The sequence below is a fragment of the Oryctolagus cuniculus genome, chromosome 18, assembly GCF_964237555.1.
Source record: "Oryctolagus cuniculus chromosome 18, mOryCun1.1, whole genome shotgun sequence".
Taxonomy (NCBI): Eukaryota; Metazoa; Chordata; class Mammalia; order Lagomorpha; family Leporidae; genus Oryctolagus; species Oryctolagus cuniculus.
The window spans coordinates 66,070,588-66,092,844 of record NC_091449.1 but is presented as its reverse complement, the minus strand read 5'-3'; the positions used below and the strand labels follow the sequence as shown (position 1 = coordinate 66,092,844).

General features: G+C 63.3%; 1 protein-coding gene across 4 annotated transcripts; it reads left to right on the top strand.

Moving 5' to 3' along the window:
- Positions 1-6,959: 6,959 nt before the first annotated feature.
- MEAK7 (MTOR associated protein, eak-7 homolog) lies at positions 6,960-21,714 on the top strand. 4 transcript variants are annotated; one of them, XM_070061851.1, is made up of 8 exons: positions 6,960-7,095; positions 7,990-8,188; positions 11,880-12,110; positions 12,469-12,613; positions 15,828-16,256; positions 18,568-18,686; positions 19,816-19,995; positions 20,405-21,714. In XM_070061851.1, exons 2-8 carry the CDS (start codon positions 8,036-8,038, stop codon positions 20,519-20,521), a joined length of 1,374 nt encoding a protein of 457 aa, XP_069917952.1. In that variant the 5' UTR covers positions 6,960-7,095; positions 7,990-8,035; the 3' UTR covers positions 20,522-21,714. The 4 variants fall into 4 exon arrangements, with proteins under 4 accessions (XP_069917952.1, XP_051703306.2, XP_069917954.1 ...); XM_051847346.2 differs by having other exon boundaries at positions 6,966-7,119; XM_070061853.1 differs by lacking the exons at positions 6,960-7,095; positions 7,990-8,188 and adding exons at positions 10,712-11,043; positions 11,466-11,515 and having other exon boundaries at positions 18,605-18,686.
- The last annotated feature ends 543 nt before the right edge of the window (positions 21,715-22,257 follow it).

The window sequence follows — 22,257 nt, the reverse complement described above, 5'->3', positions numbered from 1 at the left end:
GTTTTCCCAAGAACTTAGCGAGAGCACAGCCGTGTGCCGGGCCTGGTCCCCAGCTGCAGGGGGGCTGAGTGGGGGGAACCCCCAAACCCCGAAGCTGATGAAGCGATGAGTGAGACGGGAGCTTGTCTTTGTGCAAGGTGAGGTCTAGCGGGTCAGGGTTTGAGAGCGGGGGGGCCCAGGGTTTCTGAGAGAATGGGGGCCCGTTCTTCCCGCTGTTTCTCCTCCCCCCTCCTGGACGAAGGATTTGCTGAGTGTGAATTGGGTGGAATTCCTCAAGCAACTGGGGGCAGCAGTGATCCCCCTGAGGGAGGGGAGGCCGGGGACCTCTCGCAGAGCTCCCGGGGCTCGGGCGGGACTGCCGAGGCAAAACCCGGGCTGCTGCCAGGCTGCCGCCGCCCTGCTGGAGGAGACGTGGCTCCAGGCCCTCGCTCACACAAAGGCGGGGTTCTGACCCCCCAGCTGTCCCGGCGCTCGAGCTGGGTATTGATGAACGCCTGGCTTCTGCCTCCTTCACGTTCGAGTCTGTCCTTCGGGGGCAGGGCTCTCAGGCGGGCTCATTTCCCACGTGCAGGATTTGGGGGTTTTTATGTTAACATCACACCTCATTGGGCATCCTGTCTCTGCGCTGGCTGTGTCTGACGCCCGATTTCTGGCGCTGTGGGCTCAGGAGGGAGGAGGTGGAGGCAGAGCCCTTGCCCTCGCCCGGTCCGTGGTGTAGGAGGTTGCCACTGCTGCAGCTTCCGCCGGAGTGGCTGCAGGCGGTGGGCACAGCCGCTGGGCCGCGCTGGGCATGTGTGCACCCCTAGGAGGGGACCGGGTTCCACGCCCAGCTCTGCCGATGTGCATCCTGGGAGAGAGCAGGGGCTGACTCAGACACTTGGGTCCCTGCCACCCTGGGGGAGCCCAGGTTGAACTTCCTGGCTTTGACCTGGCCCGGCCTTGGCTGTGGCAGACATGTGGGGAGCCAACCAGCAGATGCAAGATCTCTCTGTATTTCATATATTTTTTTTTTTTTGACAGGCAGAGTGGACAATGAGAGAGAGAGACAGAGAGAGAGAGACAGAGAGAAAGGTCTTCCTTTTGCCATTGGTTCACCCTCCAATGGCCGCCGTGGCCGGCACACTGCGGCCGGTGCACCGCGCTGATCCAATGGCAGGAGCCAGGTACTTCTCCTGGTCTCCCATGGGGTGCAGGGCCCAAGCACTTGGGCCATCCTCCACTGCACTCCCGGGTCACAGCAAAGAGCTGGCCTGGAAGAGGGGCAACCGGGACAGAATCCGGCGCCCCGACCGGGACTAGAACCCGGTGTGCCGGCGCCACAAGGCGGAGGATTAGCCTAGTGAGCCGCGGCGCTGGCCTGTATTTCATATTAATTTACAAGTTAAATTTTAAAAATAAAAACAAGACATGTTACACAGTTCTCTTAGAGTGCTGTGTGCTAGAAGTCTAGAGTCGGAGGGTCAGCAGGGCTGGGTTCTGGGCTCCTTCCCACTGCGCCGGGCAGGTGGCTGGGCTGCTGCTTCTCCTCCCCTCCCCCCCTTCTCCCTTCTCCCTCCTCCCTCCTCCTCCTCCTCCTCCTCCTCATTTATTTTATTTGAAAGGGGGAGTTACAGAGAGGCAGATGGAAAGAGAGATCTTCCATCCACTGGTTCATTCCCTAAATGGCCACAACAGCCAGAGCAGAGCTGATCTGAAGCCAGGAGCTTCCTCCAGGTCTCCCATGCAGGTGCAGGCACCCAAGGACACCTGCTGCTGCTTTCCCAGGCCACAGCAGAGAGCCGGGTCAGAAGTGGAGCAGCCGGGTCTCGAACCAGCATCCATACGGGATGCTGGAGCTTCAGGCCAGGGCGTTAACCCGCAGCGCCACAGCGCCGGCCCACCGAGCATCCTCTCATCCCTTCCCGCTCCGTCTTATGTTGCTTCCTTCAGTCCCCGCCCCCCTTTGAAAGGCAGAGTGACAGAGAAGGGGAGACAGATCTCCAAATGGCTGCAATGGTCTGGGCTGGGCCAGGCAAAGCCACAAGCCTGGAGCTCTACCTGGGTCTCCCACGTGGGTGGCGTAGGCCGTCACCCGCCGCCTTCCCAGGCACGTTAGCAGGGAGCTGGGCCTGAGGTGGCCTGGGAGCAGTGTCTGCGTGGTCTGCTTCGCGGCAGGTGGTGGCTTGGCTCACGGGGTCTCGACGCCAGCCCCTTGCTTCCCTTTCTTCCTCCCTCCTGCAAGACCCCTGGGATTCCCCTGGCCACCTGGAGGAGCCGGGGTCCTCTCCCACTTCAGGGTCCTTCATTCAATCATGCTGCCCAAGTCTGGCCAGGTGGGTCACGGAGTCACAGGTTCTGAGGAGTAGGACGTGGACATCTGCCATGGGTGGCAGTGTGGCTTTGGCTTGTGTGACTGGACCCGTGTTCCCAGCTGACTTTGGTCTCGTGGGCACATTTGTGCATCTGTGGAGACCGCCCTGGTGGGCCTGGCCCGTGCAGCTGCCTGGCCGGGCAGTGCCACTGCTCCCTGCTGGGCCCTGAAGAGTGTCCCCTCTGCCCACCTGCCCCAGCTCCGCCCCTCAGCCCTGCTGCTGGGGCGCGGGGTGGGGGACTTCCCAGGAGCAGGCCCTGCCCCTCCGCTGCCTTCCCTGGGACATGAACATCGACTGAGGCTCCGACAGGGGCCACCAGGCACCTGCCTGGCCTGAGCTGAGAGATAGACACCCACCTGCCCTCAGGGGAGATGGGACTTGGCCCTCCAGCAAGGCTCCACGCAGCCCCATGACTTTGACCTTCCTACACCATTGTCTGGATGAGGGTTCCAAGGGCTATGTACTCTTTAAAAAATTTTTTTGGGTAATATCAATTAAAATTAAGCAATTTAAAGTATGCCATTCAGTGATGTTCACCACTTCTGCACCTGAAATGTCTAGTTTTTTAAGATTTGTCTATTTGAAAAGCAGAGGTAGAGAAAGAGATCCCCCATCAGCTGGTTCATTCCCCAAATGGCTGCAGTGGTCGGAGCTGGGCTGATCCGGTCAGGAGCCTCCTCCAGGTCTCCTACGCAGGTGCAGGGGCCCAAGCGCTCGGGCCATTTCCCACTGCTATCCCAAGGGATGAGCAGGGAGCTGCTCAGGAGAGGAGCAGCTGGACTCAGACTGGCACCCACAGGGGATGCCGGCACTGCAGCCGCAGGCTTAATCTTCGCCATCATGTCATCTTCCCGTCATGTCTGGTTCTGAAACACTCCCATTCCCTATCCAGGAGGCCCTGTCCCTGCTACTGTTAGGTGGGAAGATAGAAGTTAGCCTGTGTGTGTGTGTGTGTGTGGCCTAACAAAAAGAACAGGTGGAGGAGGAAGGTAGCAGCCTGGGGGGGGGGGGGGCCTGGAAGCTGCCCCGGGGTTGCACACTACAAAGTCCCGCCCACTCCCAGAGCCTTCCCCCACCCAGGGAGGGCTCCCAGGAGAGCCCTCCTGCCCCGCTCCTGGGCTACCCTGGCGGATGGCACTGGGGAGTGGCCTCCCGGCAGGATTCTGACCTGCTGCCCACCCGGCAAGCCCTTTGTCCGGGAGAGGGTGGGAGAAGGAGACGCAGAGGAAAGACTGGACCCCACTTAGACGCCCCGGGCTGAAGGCAGACAGCGCCCGCCCCGCTGACCGCCCACCTGCCCGTCAGCGGTGCGCTCCCTGAAACCTTGCTGTCCCGCTCGGTGGCTGGGTGCTCTCCCACATCTGGCTGCATGGGTGCCCGTCATTCTGCGGGGTCCCTGCCCCGTGAAGCCTCGCTGACCGCTCTGGCTCATGTCGGGGAAGACAAGCACCTGCTATGGTGTGACGAACATCCGCCCGGTCTGCCCTCTGCCTGTGGTTCACGTGGACGTCGGTCCAGGCATCGTGGTCTCAAGGAGTGTTCTGGTACTTCCCAACCCTCCTGTCACCAGAGGGTCGGACCGTGTTTGTGAACGGTGCTGCGTGATCAAGCCAGCCTTGGCTCAAATGTGTGTTTCCAGTTGGAGGGTGCGCAGAGTCCAGGGGCTGCGCTGTGTCCAGGGGCTGTGTGGCTGAGGTTTGGGGAAGTTGAGGACTGTGTCCCACAGTGCCTGCACCATGCACCCCCCTGCATCGGCAGCAGTTAGATGGTCCCGGTTTGTCTGTCACCTCGCCAACACCTGCGCTTTCCGGCAGCATAGCCGTCCAGTGGTTTTTGCTCTGAGACGCTGGCGTACTAGGGACCCATCACTAACAGGTCTGCTTCTCTTACGCTCGGCCTGAATGGCTTCTCTCTTCGTTTCAATTGAAAAAGTAGCCAGGGAGTGCCTGTTTGGCAGGGCATGTAGGTGTCCTGAGGTGGGCTGGAGGGTGGGTGGCCAGCAGAGGCAGCTGGCCTGTGCCCCTGGTCTGTCACCGGCTGGCTTTCTGTGCCCAAGTGTGGCCCCACTGGCTGCAAAGCTCTGCTGGTGGGCGCCTGTCTTGCTGAGAAATCAGGCCCGGGGGAGCCACAACGGAGCACAGCTCTCTGGCTGCGCCCCTTCCCCGGATCCTGCAGGCCAGTGTGGGGGCTCCCAGGGGCTGTGAGTTGTCAGAAGGGGTGACTGACTGGTGCTGGGCACATGGCTCTGGGTGCTGAGCTGCAGGTCCAGTGCAGATGGTGGCCAGGACCGGGCCGTGGTGGGTGGTCCAGGCAGGGCAGAGGAGGGGTGTGAGGACAAGGACCCAGTTCCTCAGCGCTGTGCCGTGGTCGCCTACAGAGTCCCTCTCTCCAGGGCATGCCGGCAGGGGGACGGCGTGCGCAGTCACAGCCTTTCTGTGCGGAGTGAGCATCGGGCCTCGCCAGGCTCCAGACTTGCTCAGAAACGAGTCTGTCCTGCGGGGTCCAGCTCTTTCCTGCAGGGGCGGAGCCCGCTGTGGGCTGGGCATCCACCCCCACCAGGTGCCTGCTGTGAAGTGCACACAGGCTCCTCCCCCGGGGCAGGTGCACCCGCCGCCGGACAGAGCCCTTGACTGGGGCTCAGGAGTCCCAGTGTCCACGGGGTGCCCCAGGACAGTCGCTTCTCTGAACCGCGGGCTCTGAGATGGGGTGTGGCCTCCCTGATGGGGGTGGGGTGGGGTTAGTGGTGTGAGCGGGTTTGGAGAGGCAACCTTGACACGAGAACAGAAGATGCGCAGATGGCCTCGGCGTTCTTTCCGTGCCCGGCGGTGGCCACCGGCGTCTGTGTCCCATCTGCCTTAGCCTCGGAGCCTCTCGCCCTGCCAACCTCCACCGATCCCCAGCCACGCGCTCCCTCAGTCTCTGACCCGGCAGGGACTCGGTGATGCGTGTGCTGGGGGCAGGGACCCCTGGCTCCCTGCTGGTTCATGTGCCCCGCACCGTGCCTGGCACTGAACAGGGTGCAGCCCACAGGCTCAGACCCAGCCGACAGGGCGCCCCCAGACCGATCCTGCAGTCTCACCCTGCAAGGCTCACCTGGCGCAGGTACAGAGTCTTGGGGGACCCGGGGTGGGGGGAGGGAGGGCGGCGGTGCAAGGAGGCAGGGCTCTCCTGGGCTCCCAGCAGGGCCTGGGTGCGAGGCCCAGCCTCTGGCCTGGACTGAGCATGGGCCTGGCCGTGCTTCCTCGGGGTCGCGGGAGCAGGGCGGGCCTGCCGGGTGCACCTGTGCCGCCCCACACCTGGGTGGGAGACCCAGGCTGCTGCATGAGCCGCGGCAGGCCTGCGTGGGAGCGAGCGGCGTCCTCCTCGCTGAGGGAGTTTCTGCTGCGCTCGCTGGGTCTGCGGCCGCGAGTCCTGGGGGTGCGGCTCCTAGGAAGTCAGTGGCTGAGTGGCTGCTTCTGTCTGTCCGTCATCTCAGTTTGGCGAGTGGCCAGGCAGACTCTGACGGTCCTGGCTGGTGCTACTGTGCTCTGGGGGACAGGAAAGGGGTCTCCGATTTGGTGTGCCCAGTAGCGTCGGCCCTGGGTGGGAGATGGTTCAGGGGGTTGGGGGCCCTCACTTCCACCCGGCTGGGGCACAGGCACCCGAGGACCTGCAGCACATCCGGGGGGCAGAGCAGACCCAGGGTCCAAGCCTGGGGAGGCTTCTAGAGCAACCGTTCCCGGCCACGGCCACAGGAGGCGCTGAGGGGTGCGGAGGGAGGGTGCACGGGGAGGCGGGTTTGCAGGGAAGGGGGGGGGGGCTGAGGTGCTGCTGGACACCCCTGAGGAGCCAGAGGACAACGCAGGTCACGATGGTCCAGGCTAGAGGACAGCGCAGGTCGTGATGGTCCAGGCTTGGGTGCTCGGGGTCGGCTCAGCCGATGGTGGGGATCCAAGGTGGAAGAGAGAAGGGGTGTCATCTGAGGGAGAGGGAAGGAACTCCAGGGCGGGCCTGGGAGACGGAACCCCGAGGGGCACCCCCAGAAGCCCAGGAAAGAGGGCTAGGAGGAGGCGGAGGCCTGGTCAGCCGCATGTGTCGGGGCTGACAGTGCCGCTGGCCTTTTTCCCCGGGGGGCCCAGACCAGGTTTTTGAGGGGTTGAAGGGTGATCAGAAGGCGAAGGGGGTGTGGGCTCCTGGAGGGGTGAGCCACGGTCACCCCGGGAAGCTGAGGGTGGGGCACAGGCTGTGGGTGTGCAGGGGGCGGTCTGAAGCTCCAGATTAGGGGCATCACAGAGCAGGGCCGGGTGCCCAGAGCATGGTCTCCCACTCACTTCCTCCCCTGGTGGGCTTCAAGCCCACCCCCAGCCTCTCCCAGCTTCTCCCGCAGGCCCAGGCCCTGCCTCCCCCACACCCCCAGCCTCTCCCAGCTTCTCCTGTAGCCCAGCTACTCCGCGGTCGTCCCCAGCCCAGACGGCCCCGCCCCCAGGCACTCCCCCACGCCCCCAGTGTTCACTTCTGGCTGCTGCCAGGACCCGGCACCAGCACCTCCTCCCGGTGGGTCCCCAGCTCCGCCCCCTCCTGCCGGGCCCTGCCCACTCTCCGTGAGGGCATCGCCATTGGCTGACTTCTCGCTAGGGCTCCGCCCCAGGGTTCTGCTTCCGCAATTGGGCCAAGGGACCATCCGTCAGCGCCGTCGCCTGGGACCTGGACAGAGGCGGCTCCCGGGGGAAAATCCTTGACGCTGCCGACCGGAAGGCGGCTCTGGGTCGGTGCTGGGGCCAGGGCTGCGGTGAGCTGGACGGGACGCGGCGGCTGGGCGGGGAGCAGGCCCGGCTCGGGTGGGGACCGGAGCCGACTGTGTCCCAGTGGCCCCGGCTCTGCCCCTCCCCGCCCATCTGTGCCCCAGGATAGGGGGCGACTCGGGGCAGGAGTGGCACCCGACAGGGGAGGGGGGAAGGGAGGAGTCACTCAGAGTCGCCCCTTCCTGTCACTCGGTCTGTGCCCCGCAGGTGCCTTCCCAGGGTCGCCCTGCCGTCCAGACGAGGTGGGGTCCCCTCCTGAATTCCGGCCACAGCCCCAGGCTTGTTCCTGAGCCCTGGCGCTGCTGCCTCCTGGAGAAAGTGCCACTGCCCCTCCCGCTGCTCAGGCAGACAGGGCAGGGCCGGCACCCGCAGCGCCCAGCGTGCTGCTGGGCTCTGTGTTCATTTATCACAACAGCCCCCTGCGGCAGAGCCGTGGTTGTTCCATTTTACAGATGAGCAGACTGAGGCACGGAGAGTGTGCGTCGCTGGCCCGAGGTTACACAGCTGGCAGCTGGGACCAGGATCACAAAGGAGAAGTGTCTCCAGCAGTGCGCTTTATTTAAACGCATGAGAGATTTCTCCGACACCTAGTTACCATTCGCTTGGGAGCTAGGTTTTCAGATAGACCCGAACGGTCGCTTGGCCATTGTGAGGCACCTGGGCAGGTCCTGGGGGGCAGATGGGGCTTTGGCACTGGATTTGCGTGGACGTGGGACCCACCACGCTGGAACACCGTTCCGCACACGGTTCCGATGCGGTGTAGCCGCCTCTCCCAGTAAAGTGGCGTTGACGAGAGCTGCCCTTGGGGTTGTCATGTTTATTCTCCGTGCTGATCACACCCTGGCTTCTCTCCCCAGCCCTGCTCCTCCTCCCTCTGCAGAGTCCGGCCAGGCAGGAGACGGGATGGGCAACAGCAGGAGCCGCTCTGGGCCGAGGGGCCACTCACAGCTTCTTCCCGAGGAGCAGGCGGAGGTCGACCAGCTGTTCGATGCTCTGGTGTCAGGGGCAAGCGGCCTGGGTGGCTCAGCCCGAGCCTTCTCTCTGCAGGCGCTGCAGGCAAGTGTGGCAGCCGTGGCTTCTGCGCGGTGGGAATGGGGCCTGGAGATGGTGGCCCAAGGGCTGAGACTGGGCTGCGGGCAGGTTTGCTGCCTGCAAAGGGCCGGGGAGTACATGCGGTGGCCTTGAGGCGGCTGCTCTGCCTGAGGTTCTGGTGGGAAAAGTAGCAGGAGACAAAGCCAAAGCTAAACGGCCCCCCCCGCCCTTTTTTTAGACAGAGCTACTGCTCTTTTTTTAAAAAAGATTTATTTATTTTTATTTGAAAGTCACAGTTACATAGAGGAGAGGCAGAAAGAGAGAGAGAGAGAGAGAGAGAGAGAGGTCTTCCATCCGCTAGTTCACTCCCCAGTCGGCTGCAACGGCCGGAGCTGCACTGATCTGAAGCCAGGAGCTTCTTCTGGGTCTCCCACGCAGGTGCAGGGGCCCAAGGACTTGGACCATCTTCTACTGCTTTCCCGGGCCACAGCAGAGAGCTGGATCGGAAGTGGAGCAGCCGGGTCACAAACCGGCCCCCATATGGGATGCCGAAGCTTCAGGCCAGGGTGTTAACCCACTGCGCCACAGCGCCAGCCCCAACCCTCCTCCCTCCTTTTTTACAAAAAGATTTATTTTAAAAAATTTATTTTTTTATTTGAAAATTAGATTTACAGAGAGAGAAGGAGTCACACACACACACACACACACACACACACACAGATCCTCCATCCACTGGTTCACTCCCCAAGTGGCAGCAATAGCCAGGCCTGCTCCAGGTTGAAGACAGGAGCTTCTTCCAGGTCTCCCACATGGGTCCAGGGGTCCAGGGACTTGGGCCATCATCTGCTGCTTTCCCAGGCTACAGCAGAGAGCTGGAGCAGAAGTGGAGCAGCCGGGACACAAACCAGTGCCCATTTGGGGTGCTGGCATTGCCGGCTGTGGCTTAACTTCCTGTACTACAGCACTGGCCCCAACCTTCCTTTTTAAAATCAGTAGTGGGTCCAGTGCTGTGACATAGTGGGTAAGGCTACTGCCTGCAGTGCCAGCATCACACAGGGGCACTGGATTGAGTCCTGGCTGCCTCTCTTCCAATCTGGCTCTCTGCAGTGGCCTGGGAGGGCAGTGGAGATCGTCCAGGTCCTTGCGCCCCTGCGCATCTGCGTGAGAGACCGGGAAGAAGCTCCTGGCTCCTGACTTTGGATCAGCCCAGCTCCAGCCATTGCGGCCATGTGGGGAGTGACCCAGTGGATGGAAGACAGAGCTCCCTCCCTCCCTCCCTCTGTCTCTCTCTCCCTCTCTCCCTCCCTCCCTCCCTCTCTCCCTTCCTCTCCCCCCTCCCTCCCTCCTTCCCTCCCTCTCCCTCTCTCCCTCTCTCCCTCTCTTCCTCCTTCCCTCCCTCCTTCCCTCTCTCTCTCTCTCTCTCCCTCTCTTCCTCCCTCCCCCCCTCTCTCTCCCTCTCTCCCTCCCTCCCTCCCTCTCCCTCTCTCTCCCTCTCCCCCTCCCTCCCTCCCTCTCCCTCTCTCTCCCTCTCCCCCTCCCTCTCTCTTTCTCCTTCCCTCTCTCCCTCTCTCCCTCCTTCCCTCCCTGCCTCCCTCTCCCCCTCTCCCCCTCTTCCCCTTTCCCTCTCCCCCCCCCCCCCGCCTTTCAGATGAAACCCATGACTCTGAGAAGAATCCCTGGAGGGCCTCATCTATATTAAGAGGGAGCTGGGACTGATGGTGAGCGACTCGCACACTGTGCTGGGAACGCTGCCATCTTGAGGCTGACACCAGGGGCCAGGCTGTGCCCCACCTCTGGGCCCCGCGTGCAGGAGGGGGCGGCCTGCGTCACTCGGGTCCGCTGCCCAGGACGCCTCAAGGGCACCTTCGCCTGTGCCGGTGGTGTTGATGGCTGAGGGGCGTCACGGAGCTCCAAGCAGAACAGTGGAGCTCCGAGCTCGGCGTCACTGGAGGAGTTAAAACCAGCCATTGCCTCGCCCTTTGCCCTGTCCCTTGGGGGCTCTTAGGGTATGAGGTGGGACCCGGGTAGAGTGACCGCCTTGGCTGGGAAGTGGGGAGGGCCCCAGCCGTGAGGACTTCCTGCCAGCCTCCTCTGGAACTCTCGGCAGGGGCTGTGTGTGGCGGGGGTCACAGCCCTGGCGTGGGGGTGGGGTGGTACATGCGTGGTGCGTGCCTGTGTGTCTGCCCCAGTTGGCTGGGGCTGGGCTGGGCTGGGGCCAGCGGAAGCAGACAGGTGACTGCTGTGTGGAATGGGAGGCCGCGTTGTTCCGGCATCATCAGATAAAGGTGGTTAAACATTGGTCAGGGACCTGAGCGCCGGATTCGGGCCCCCCTGGGAGGGACTGGAGGCTGCGCTCTGGGGGAAGCTCAGAGGCACCAAGCGGCGCTGCCTTACAGGGACTTCGGCGTTGACGTCAGGCGGCCTGCATGGCGCTGCGTCAGAATCCGGCTCTCGGCCCTCGCCCTGGCAGTCTGTGATGGGTTCACAGTGTGCACTCTCCCCCCGTTACTTGTTTTTTTTTTTTTTTTTTTTTTTTTTTTTTAATAGAGCCTGTCTGGCTCCCGTGACTTTTTTTTTTTTCAATTTATTTTTTGACAAATAGAGTTACAGACAGTGAGAGAGAGAGACAGAGAGAAAGGTCTTCCTTCCATTGGTTCACCCCCCCCAAAATGGCCGTCATGGCTAGCGCTGCGCCGATCCAAAGCCAGGAGCCAGGTGTTTCCTCCTGGTCTCCTATGCAGGTGCAGGGCCCAAGCACTTGGGCCATCCTCCACTGCCCTCCTGGGCCACAGCAGAGAGCTGGACTGGAAGAGGAGCAACCGGGCCTAGAACCCAGCGCCCATATGGGATGCTGGCGCCGCAGGTGGAGGATTAACCAAGTGAGCCACGGCGCCGGCCCCTCCCTCCATTGCTTGTAATCCCACCTCAAATCAGATTTCATGCTGGAGTCAAAAAGGAAAACAGTATTCACAGAAGGTCACGGACAAGGCGTTAGGAGGGTCAGACTTGGGAAGAGGGAGACGCACCCCGCACTCGAGCGCCTGGATCGAGTCCCGCCTTTGCCTCCGGTCCAGCTCCCTGCTGGTGCACCCTGGGGTGGGGTCAGCAGGGATGCCTCCTGCACTCGGTCCCTGCACTCACACAGGAGACCTGGGTGGCGCTCCTCGCTTCTGGCGCCAGCTTGGCCCAGGCCGGGCGCTTGCAGGGTTTGGAGGGGAGCGACCTGGCAGGTGAAGACCTGTCTCTACCTCTCTGCCTTTCTAATGAGTAAGTAAGAGAGCCCGCCTTTCTGTACAAACAGCTGGAAACATACAAATTCATTAAGATGTGCGCGGAGCCTAGAGCACTCGGGTAAGCAGCAGAAGCACAGGCAAGCATTTGGGAACGCCCGGGGGACCCCACAGCTGTACAGGGACGCGTGGCGCGGCTGCCGACACATGCAGACCCGCGCACGGCGGCTGTCGGGACCCGGAACGAAGGTGTGATGCGTAGGTGATGGCAGAGGCGGGGAGAGTGGACAGTGCGTAGGGCAGGACGGCAGCAGCGGGAAGGCTCCCGTGGCCCAGGTGGGCCTGACCAGGCTGCTTCTGGGAGGTCCTTGGAGAGCGTGCGGCCCTGCAGTGGGGGCGGGGAGGCCCTCGGGGGTGTGAGACAGGCTTGTTTCTAGGCCCTGCTGACTTGACCCTGCCTTCCTGTCCGGCCTTGTCTCCAACAGAGCCACGTCGGGGAAGCGCTGCCCGCAGGGATGGTGACCAGGCTGTACCAGGGCATGCGCAGGGTTGACCTGGCCGGGAAGGCGCAGGCGCCCGGCCAGCACGTCTCCCAGGAGCAGTTCACCGTGTCCCTGTCGCACCTGTTGAAGGGAGACTCCGAGGAAAAGAGCGCCATGATCCTGAAGATGGTGTCTGAGGCAGGTGGTCCCGTGAGGGCCCGAGACATCCTCAAGGTGGGCAGGCTGCAGCCCCGGGCAGGTTTCCTGAGCAGACCCCGGGTGGGGGTGGAGTGGCGGGGACCTGCGACTGCTGGACCCCCCCCTCCTGAGCAGACCCCGGGTTGGGGTGGAGCGGGGGGACCTGGGACTGCTGCGTGGCTGATGGTGGAGTGGCGGGGACGCCCACCGTGGGGAACCCCACTCCGCACAGCTGATGGGCCTGGAAGCCCGCAGGGTGCCTGGTTGGAACCAATGGCCTTGTGCGCTGGGCAGCGTGTTTCCCATGGCTCTGTCTGAGAGACTGCCGGGCTGTGCTGCGGTGCCGGGACTCCTGCCGCCGCTGGCTGGCTGACACCGAGTGTTGCTCTTGAAGTTCACAGAGGACCTGGTGGGCTCCGTGGCGCACGTGCTGGCGCACAGGCAGGAGCTGAGAGGCTGGTCGGCGAAGGAGGCCTCGGGGGCCTCGCCCAGGGTCCGGGCGCTGGCTGCACGGCTGCTCTCTGAGCTGAAGCTTCCAGGCAAGTGGGCCCCGGCCTGGCCCCGGCCACCGCTCCCGCGGGCAGGTGTCAGCCCCCAGCCTGCAAGGTGTCAGCCCCCCCGCCCTGCTCGGCCCCTGTTCTGGTGTGTCCCCATCTTCGTCTCCCAGTCTCTGTCTCCCTGTCATCTCCCCATCTCCGTCTCCCCGTCCCCCTGTCCCCCCATCTCCCCGTCTCCGTCTCCCCGTCTTCTGCCCGTCGTCTCTCCGTACCCCCATCTCCCCATCTCCGTCTCCCTGTCTCCGTCCCCCCATCTCCGTCTCCCTGTCGTCTCCCCATCTCCGTCTCCCCATCTCCGTCTCCCCGTCCCCCTGTCCCCCCATCTCCCCATCTCCATCTCCCCATCTCCCCATCGTCTCTCCATCTTCCCACCTCCCCGTCTCCCCGTCTCTGTCCCCCATCTCCATCTCCCTGTCGTCTCCCCGTCTCCCCGTCTCTGTCCCCCATCTCCGTCTCCCTGTCGTCTCCCCGTCTCCCCGTCTCCATCTCCCCATCTCCATCTCCCTGTCGTCTCCCCATCTCCCCGTCTCCATCTCCCCGTCTCCGTCCCCCCATCTCCGTCTCCCCGTCTCCCTGTCTCCACGTCTCCCCGTCTCCGTCCCCCATCTCCGTCTCCCCATCTCCCCATCATCTCTCCATCTCCCTGTCGTCTCCCCGTCTCCCCGTCTCCCCGTCTCCGTCCCCCCATCTCCCCGTCTCTGTCCCCCATCTCCATCTCCCTGTCGTCTCCCCGTCTCCCCGTCTCCGTCCCCCCATCTCCCCGTCTCTGTCCCCCATCTCCGTCTCCCTGTCGTCTCCCCGTCTCCCCGTCTCCATCCCCCCATCTCCGTCTCCCCATCTCCGTCTCCCCGTCTCCCCGTCCCCCCATCTCCCCGTCTCCGTCCCCCCATCTCCGTCTCCCCGTCTCCATCTCCCCGTCTCCGTCTCCCTGTCGTCTCCCCATCGTCTCTCCGTCTCCCCGTCTCCCCGTCTCCGTCCCCCCGTCTCCCCGTCTCCGTCTCCCCATCTCCATCTCCCTGTCGTCTCCCCGTCTCCCCGTCTCCCCATCTCCGTCCCCCCATCTCCGTCTCCCCGTCTCCACAGGAGCAGTAGCAGTGTCTCCACCTCCGTTTCCGCCTTGGTTGGTGGAACAAAAGGTTCCTCAGTGTGTTCTTGTCTTTTCAAAGAAGGAGTTTTGGCTCTTACTGGTTTTTCTCTTGATTTCTCCTCTTTTGGCCTTTTATTTCCTGCCTTCTGCTTGCTTTCAATTTGATTTGATTTGGTTGTCTGTTTTTTTTTTTTTTTTTAAATGTTTGTGTTTTACCTTTTTTTTTTTTTTGAAAGGCAGAGTTACTGAGGGAGGAGGTGGAGGGGAGGGAGGGAGGTAGAGAGAGAGAGAGAGAGAGAGGTCTATCTACCATTTGTTGGTTCACTCCCCAAATGGCCCCAGTGGGCAGAGCTGGGTCACACTAAAGCCAGGAGCCAGGAGCTTCTTCGGGGTCTTCCACAGGGGCGCAGGGGCCCAAACACTTGGGCCATCTTCTGCTGCTTTCCCAGGTGCATTAGCAGGGAGCTGGACTGCAAGTGGAGCAGCCGGGACTCAAACCGGTGTCCATAGGGGATGCTGGCAGCGGCGGCTTTACCTGCTGTACCGCAGCACCGGCCCTTGTTCTAGTTGTTGTCCCCCTAGTTCTTAAAGTGCAAGTTGAGGTCATCAGCCCGAGGTCGCCTTTCTTTTTCACTTTATGGCTGTAAATTTCCTCTGAGCCCTGCGTGAGCCGCATCGCGCGCGTCTCGGCCGTGTTCCCGTTCTCCGTCACTGTGTAACTGATGCCCTCACGGTGTTACTGGGGCTTCTGGCTGTTTAGAAGTGTGCTGCTCAATTTTTCATGCCTGAGATTTTTCTCAAATTGTTTTCTGTTATCGATTTATAACTTTCTTGCATTAGAACAAGCTTTGTCGGTTTTCAGTCTTTTAAAATTTGCTGAGGCCTAAAATATGGCGTCTTATTCAGCATGCAGTGGAGGAAGAATCCGTTTGCTCTCAGAGGAGGACAAGTGTACATTTAAATATATTTGGAATTCTAAAAAAACATTTTGGCAGGTCTCTGCACAGTTAACTTATTTTATAAATGTATTTTAATATAAAGCCAGATTTTTAAAGCACCATGTGAAAGTAAGTTATATTTCAAACATTTAGGTGAGGAATTTGGAACTTGGACAGAATAAAACTAGATGAGTATCCGGGGTTTGCACCGTGGGTGGCTACTCTCATTAGTGTAGGTCGGTGCTTAAAACAAATCATAAAGATAGAAAGAACTCGGCCACGGGATGGCCCAGCCAGAGACGGGAGGCATCTGGGAGACGGGGCTGGGCTGGCTGGTGTGAGACAGCTCGGCGGCTGGCAGGCAGAGACTCGGTGGCCCAGGTCCCTGTCCGCTTAGTGCCTGGGCCTGGGTTTGAGGGGCGTCAGCGCCGAGAGCCAGAGTCCCCGTGGGCTGAGGGCAGCAGGAGCCGTCCCTGAGCCGTCCCGTGTCTGCGAGAGCCCGAGATCCAAGCGGCAGCTCCCCTGCCCCGCAGCAGCCACACGGGCTGGGTCCTCGTGTCGCCCCCACTCCCACGGGGGCGGCCGGGGCTGTTGGAGTGCTGATGTTGCCCTGTTCTCGCTGGGCTGAGACACGGCCAAGGGGGTGGCAGGTGGGCGTGAAAAGCACGTGCAATTTGTAGCTAATGAAACTCACTTTCCCAGGCGAGCTGGGGGCCCCGTGAGTGGGCGGCCCACAGCCCGCTGCGTGCGAGGAGCCGTGCACTTCGAGCCCCCCCCCCCCCCCCAGCAGCCGCCGCTCCTGGTGCGGCATCGCACGTGGCGACCGCTGAGGGAGCTCTGGATGGGCTCCCCGGGAGGGCTTTGCGTCTGCCAGTAGCCACGTGAAAATAGTAGAAATGAGTGAGATTCACTTTAATGCGTCTCCCTCCAAACTGTTAACATGTAATTGATATTAAAAAAATCACGGAGCTGCTGTCCATCCATCCCCATTTCCAACGCGAGTCTTTGCATTCGGGTGTGCATTTCACATTTGGAGCGCATCTCACTGCAGGCCGGCCACTGTGCCGGGACTCCGTCGCCAGGGCCCTGTGGTTCCTGACCTGTGGCCAGCACAGGTGCGGGTAGCAGTGCCCGGCAGCCCAGCTAACACTGACCCCCCCCCCCCCGACAGGTGGCGAGGCATTTCTGAGCCCTCAGTGGCTGGACTGCGAGTGTGACCAAGCCGCGATCCAGGACTGGGTGTCCAGGGTCCCCCACGTGGCCACGTTCCTGAGCGTGGTCGTGCATAAAGGCCTTCTCGTCCTCTGCTCCTCGCTCCATCTGGCCACGCTGGTCCCCGAGCGCCTCGTGGAGCAGGGGCGCGAGGTCGAGAGCGTGCTGGACGTCCTGTCGGTCATCTACGTCAACTCCCACCTGCCCCGCGAGTGGCAGCGCCGCTGGCGGCTGCTCTTCTCGGCCGAGATTCACGGGCACAGCTTCTCCCAGCTCTGCGGGCGCGTCACCCAGCGTGGGCCCTGCGTGGCTGTCCTCGAGGACCACGACGGCCACGTGTTCGGGGGCTTCGCCTCGTGCTCGTGGGAGGTCAAGCCTCAGTTCCAAGGTAAGACCTGGGGGCCGGCAGGGAGCTGCGCTGACCGCGGGCGGGGGCTCCAGCCTCGCCGGCCGCTTCCGGACGCGGATGTTGCTTTCCCGGCGTCTCTCACGTCTGGGATCACGGGCTGGACCCTGGCAGTGCTCGGGTGAGGACGCGGAAGCCCGATGGTGGTAAATGGACCGGGTGCTGCCGGCAGGCGTCCTTCCCTGGGAGCTGTGTGCGAGTGCTTTGCCGCTGTGGCCTTTCTGGCTGTGTGGCCGCATGGGGATGCGGAAGCTCTTTGCTCCTTGTCTGGGGGCCCCCACTCTGGAGCGCCTGCAGGGCTGGGTGGAAGCAGCTGGTGCAGGAGGGGTGGGTGCTTGGTCCCCTGGGGCCCAATATTTCAGGGCTTGAATTCTCTCTGGGCTGTTCAGTTCCAGGGATGGCAGGGACTCTCCCCAGATCCAGGTTCTCAGATGCCAGCTGAGGGTCCTTAACAGCATTCCCAGGCCTGCCGCGGCCCCTCCCCTCCAGCGTGGCCACCCAGCACCCAGGCTTAGGGCCGAGTGCAGCTGCCTGCCCCCCCCCCCAGCAGGCTGTGAGAACCCCCAGGGATCAGGGATCAGGGATCAGGGATCCGGGTTCGTCAGCATCTTCCTGTAACTTGAGATTCCACTGCTGGGTCTTGAAGTTTTCTTAACAAGTGTTCCCTGGAGTTCTCTTCTGAGGCGTGGGCTGGGGACTCCAGTAGAGGGCAGCCTCGCACCACAGGGGCTGCCAGTCCCTGGCCTTGGGGTCCTCTCCGCTCGTCCTGGAAATCGCCTCTGGTATCCGGCGTCCGCACCCTGAGCAGCTCAGCGGCCAGCCGCTGCTTCCTTTTCGGTTGGGTTCTCTGTGGTGCAGACCCGAGGTCGGGTTGAGCCGGTGGGAGCTGGAGCCCTGCCGTGGCCCTGGCGCGGTGCCGAACTCCCGGGGCGCGGGTTGCTAGCCCTGCAGGACAGTAAACCGTGTGGTGGGAGGAGCCGCCGGCTGCGTGGGCAGCGTCGGCCCTGCACGTGGCCTTGCCCGTGGCGAGCAGACCCCGGTGGGGGAGGCCTGGACGTGGGGCCCACAGTCTGCCCTGACCTCACCCAGCCCAGGGCCCCAGCGGCTTTGGGTCAGACAACAGCTCTGGGACGGCAGGGATGCCAGTGCCCAGGGTGGGGCTGTCCTCGTCCTGTGCCTCGTGGGGGGAGGCCCTGCTCTTGCTGGGCCCTGGTTGAGCCCCTGGTGTTTGCTGTCCGCACCCCAGCCCCATACTCCAACCCCGTGTAGGACAGAAGGGCCCCCGTGTTCCTGCCGCGCTCCAGGCCGGGCCCTGGGTGGGTCCTCCCGCGGTGGAGTGGCTCTTGCCCGGTGGCTGTGTCTCAGGACGCCTTCCTGACCCGGGTGCTGGCTGACGGCTGCCTCCAGGACTCCTGCCTCTGGCCACGGAGCGCTGGCTGCCCCCCAGTGGATCTTGGTGGATTCGGGGTCACGGGCATGCAGGCCACTCTGTCCTCAGTGCCTGTTTGCTCTGTGCTGCCCGCACCCATGCCCTGTCTGCGGCCCGTGACTTCCTTCCCTCCCTGGGCACGGCCTCCCCCGCGGGGCTGCACAGCCTGCCCTGCCCTGCCCTGGCGCGTAGTACCCAGAAGCATTGGGCAGGCAGTCCCTGGGCCAGGAGCTCGGCTCACTCTGGAAGGCAGCCCTCGTGGGGTCCCTGGTGCTGAGTGAGCTCAGGACAGGGGGGGATCCCGAGACTGCAGACCCTGGGCACGGCCCGGCTTCGGCTGGCACCTTTTCCTCCACAGCCCGTGTGCCCACACCTGTGCCTCGGAGGAAGGCGGGCGGCCCCTCCCCCACCCCCTTCCCACAGGTTGGGGGCCTCGGGGCAGCTCTGCGCCTGGAGGTTCTCTCCTTCTGGGTGGGGGGTTGGGGACAGCCCGAGGCAGTGCCATGGCCTGCCTGAGCCTGCTGCCCCCTGGGAAGGTAGAGATGTGCTTTCCCCAGCATCATGGCCTTGGTCGGCCTGAACTGATCCAGGCACAGAGGGCGGAGTTCTGATCTCCGTTTCCCTAGCCAGAGCTCCATGCTATCCGCGTAAGAGACGCCACTGTCCCTAGTGGCGCCACTCCAACGCCTGCCCCCACCTCCACCTCCCCCCATCCGTGGGGCTGAGGGAGGGTGTGCGGCGGGTTCAGGGTGGGCCTGGGGGAGGGGCGACGGGGTCTCTGGGTCTTGGCCCCTGGGCTGCAGGTCAGAGCTCTTCATGGGCCCCGCGCAGACCCCATGTGTGCTGCTCTCTGGTCACTTTCAGGGGACAGCAGGTGCTTCCTGTTCTCTGTCTGCCCCAGCATGGCCGTGTACACGCACACGGGCTACAATGACCACTACATGTACCTCAACCATGGCCAGCAGACCATCCCCAACGGACTGGTAAGGGCTGGGCGCCGGGTGTGTGGCACGCAGTGCCGGGAGCGTGGTGGCCAGGGCCGGGCATCCCGCGGGGAGGGGCGTGGTCTCTGCTGGGCCCCTCAGGGCTTTGTGTGCAGGTGGCGGACATGGCCCTCTCCTGTCTCATAGAATTGGTTTGTGGCCAGCGGCAGACTGTCACCAGACACCACTGCCCTGTCCCGCCCTGGGGAATGAACCATGGTGGGGCTGTCCCGGGCTGGGGTCCCTGGACTGCTGGGGTGGTCTCTGGGTAGCTCTTGAGGCTGCAGAGGGGGCTCCCAGGGCTCGCTGGGCCTCTGCAGGGAGAGGGGACAGGCAGGGGCTGGGGCACAGGCCGCTGACGCCCGCGACCCCTCTTCTCTGCTTCTGCCCACAAAGTGCTTCTAGGGAACGTGGCACCCCAGCCTTGCAGAGCCACAGCAGGGGACACCGGGCCCCTGTGGACACCAGGGTTCCCAGGCTGCTGCCACGGGAGCGAGGAGGATGTGGCCCGGCTACCTGAGGCCACCTCCCAGAGAGGGTGGGGGCTCCGGCCTCTGAGCGGAGCCCTGAGGTGCCCGGTCACGGGCCAAGCGACAGAGGGCTTGAAGGCGCCCACGTGCACGCTTGGGGAGGGAGAGTCAAAGCTGCTCACGTGTCCCCAGCGGCCGGAGCTGAGCTGAGCGGTGTGGGGGTCACCCCTCCAGGTCCACTTCCGTTTTCTGTACTTGCAGCCAGGAGCTCCGGGTGTGTGACCTGCACGCCCTGAGCTCACTTCGGCCTGTGCGAGAATGAGAGGACCTGCTGGGGGCAGGGGGCGGCTGGCCCACTTCAGTGGCGTGTCCGTCTTTTCTCTTGGTTTCGTGGTCTGGGCCTACGTATGGGCCCTGACACTCCCGTGCGTTCGTATTCTTGGCTCTCACTGTGCCTCAAGCCAGCACAGGCCCGGGGAAACAGTCCCAGGTGGGCGTGGGCCGCCAGCCGTGGCTGCTGTGGTCACCACGCTGCAGCCGGCTGGCCCCTTCATGGTAAGGCAGAGAGGAACGTGTGAAGGCGAGACGCAGGCCCGGGCGCCTGCCGCGTGCAGCCTGGCGCAGCGGCCGACCCGGTGCTGTCCCGACTTCCTCTGCAGGGCATGGGCGGGCAGCACCACTACTTTGGGCTTTGGGTGGACACCGATTTTGGGAAGGGACACAGCAAAGCCAAGCCCACGTGCACCACGTACAGCAGCCCGCAGCTGTCGGCCCAGGAGGACTTCCGGTTTGATAAGATGGAGGTGTGGGCAGTCGGGGACCCCGAGGAGTTGCAGCTGGTGAGTGGCGCAGGGACCCTGGGTGGGGGGGGTTGTCACCTCTGCGGGCTTCACCCCTTTGGTTCCTCCATCTGGAACAGCTTTGTGCTGGGTTGGTTTCTGGCAGCTGTTGCTGGCGGTGGGGATGGCTGCGGTTGCATGGCATGCTGGGTACTTAGAATGGCTGGGCAGAGTAGGCAAGGCGTAGGCTCTCCGTGCCGGGGTCCAGGGCCTCTCTGGTCTTGCAGCTGAGTTCTCGCTGGACCCCTCCCCATGATGGCATCTGACCGTGGGCAGGGCCTAGGCGGTGATGCCAGACAGCGAAGCTGGAGGGCTCACAGGAGTCACTGCTTGTCCCGGGTCCTCGGGGAGCCGCTGTTCTCTGTGTGCCTGGCCCGGCCCCGTCACCCCTTCCCCTCTTCCTCCCAAGGCCCAGAGCAAGAAGAGCATCCTGGACGTGGACCCCGAGGCCCAGGCACTGCTGGAGATCACTGGGCGAGCCCGCCACAGCGAGGGGCTCCGCCAAGTCCCCGAGGATGACCAGTGAGGGGGCCTGCGTGGAGCTGCGCGTGGACTCCGGGGACCGTGCACCTGTCCGCGGACCCTCTCCTCCTCCCGCACTGCTTTAACTTGAACGTGGCCCCCAGGGTCACGTCTGGGCCGTCCTGAACACGCTCCATCAGCGCACACCTGGCGTCAAGAAAGACCCCGCTGGAGCCACTCGAGTGTCCCCAAGAGGTCCCAGTGTCCCTGTAGCAGCTGAACCTTTTGCTGCGCTTCCTATCAGTGAAGGCCAGGACGCAGCGGCTGGGAGGGGCCTGTCGGCGGGGCTGCACCTGCTGACGGTTCCTGCGCCCGGAGCCGTTCTGGTGGAAGCGTGCCTCGATGGTTCTTCTCGACTGGACGGGACCCTGGACAGCTTTGCAGACAGCTCCGGCAGCCTGAGATCCCTGCAGGACGTGTGCTTGTACACACCCAGTGGGGACAGCGTGTGACACAGAGGGCCACGGTCTCCGTAACCCGGGCCCTCGGCAGGGCCGTGTCACCGTGGTCCTGCAGTCAGCTGTGGTTACAGAACCTGTGCTGCGGCCAAAAGCCAAAGGAGGTCGACCTGCGGCGCCGCAGAGCGCGGTTCTGTGTCTGCTGCTGCGGTGCTGTGTCCCCGGCGCTGCGGCTGATGCGCACGCACGGAGCCGGGCCCCCAGCCCTGGCACACCGTCTCACCACTTGTGGGAGTCGTGGGGAAGTGGACCGTGCAGACCGCGTGTGAACAAGCTCCACTGTTCCTGAGGCGCTAAGGGGCGGGGTGTGTGCTGGGCCTCCCCCCACCTCTGCAGGCCCCGCGAGTCACACGCGCACTGGGTCAGCTCTAAGCCACCCGCACGCCTCTCCCTCTGGTCTTGGGCGATGAGCGGGGCCTTTTCTTATGGACTCACCAGGGCAGAGCCCAGGAAACCGGGCCAGAGGCTCATCAGAGCTCCCGCCTGCTGGTGTAGAAGGGAAGCATGCGCTCGGTGCGTGGGCTGCAGGTGACGGCAGGGACCCGTCAGCACGGACTGCGCTCCTGAAGCCGGGTTTTCTAAGTGCCTGGGTACGTCGTGTCGTCTGCCCGATCACAGGGAGAATGGGGATTCTACACCCAGAGGACCAGAGCCCTGCGTCAGGCTGGTTTGGAGTTACATATACATGTGTGTATCTATGATTAAATACCTCACCGCAGGCCGCGGCGTGTGAACCTGACCACCGCTGGCGGCCGCCTCTGTTGATGGCTGCTGTGGCAGCAGCGTGCCTTCCCCACCTCGTTCTAACGGGAGTGCAGGCTGCAGAGAGCCCCCCACTGCCACCCGGGACGGTGCTCACCCCGGGAAGGAGGCTGCCCTGTGGGGCACTTCTCTCGCGGGAGCACACACACCTGGCTGGCAAATGGTGCCAGGCCTGGGCCTGAGGGACCGGCAGTGCTCCGCTGAAGACGGGAACTCTGGGTCTTCCGTGATCCGGAAGAAGGCAGGGTAAGGACAAGAGGTCTCCCCGCCAGACCGATGGGGCCCCCAGAAAGTGCTGGAAGGAAGAGGTTAGACAAATGGCCCATGGTGCCAACGGGGCTGCTGTTTCCCCCCCAGCAGTTAAGCAGTTAAAAAGGAGCATGAGCGCGTGGTGAGACAGGTCAGCCCTGCTGGGCGAGGCCAGGTCCGGTCTGACTGCACGGCGACGCGCTGGCCAGGCCACAGCGGATTTGCAGCGGCTGTGACGGCGTCGACTGGCCAACTCCGAAATAGCTCCATC

Bases quoted from the DNA above. Each gene is read 5' to 3' on its own strand.
- MEAK7 (XM_070061851.1), top strand. From the start codon at position 8,036: ATGGGCAACAGCAGGAGCCGCTCTGGGCCGAGGGGCCACTCACAGCTT. The intron at 12,111-12,468 runs GTGGGCAGGCTG...TTGCTCTTGAAG, and splicing joins GGGCCCGAGACATCCTCAAG to TTCACAGAGGACCTGGTGGG. The intron at 16,257-18,567 runs GTAAGACCTGGG...GGTCACTTTCAG, and splicing joins GGTCAAGCCTCAGTTCCAAG to GGGACAGCAGGTGCTTCCTG.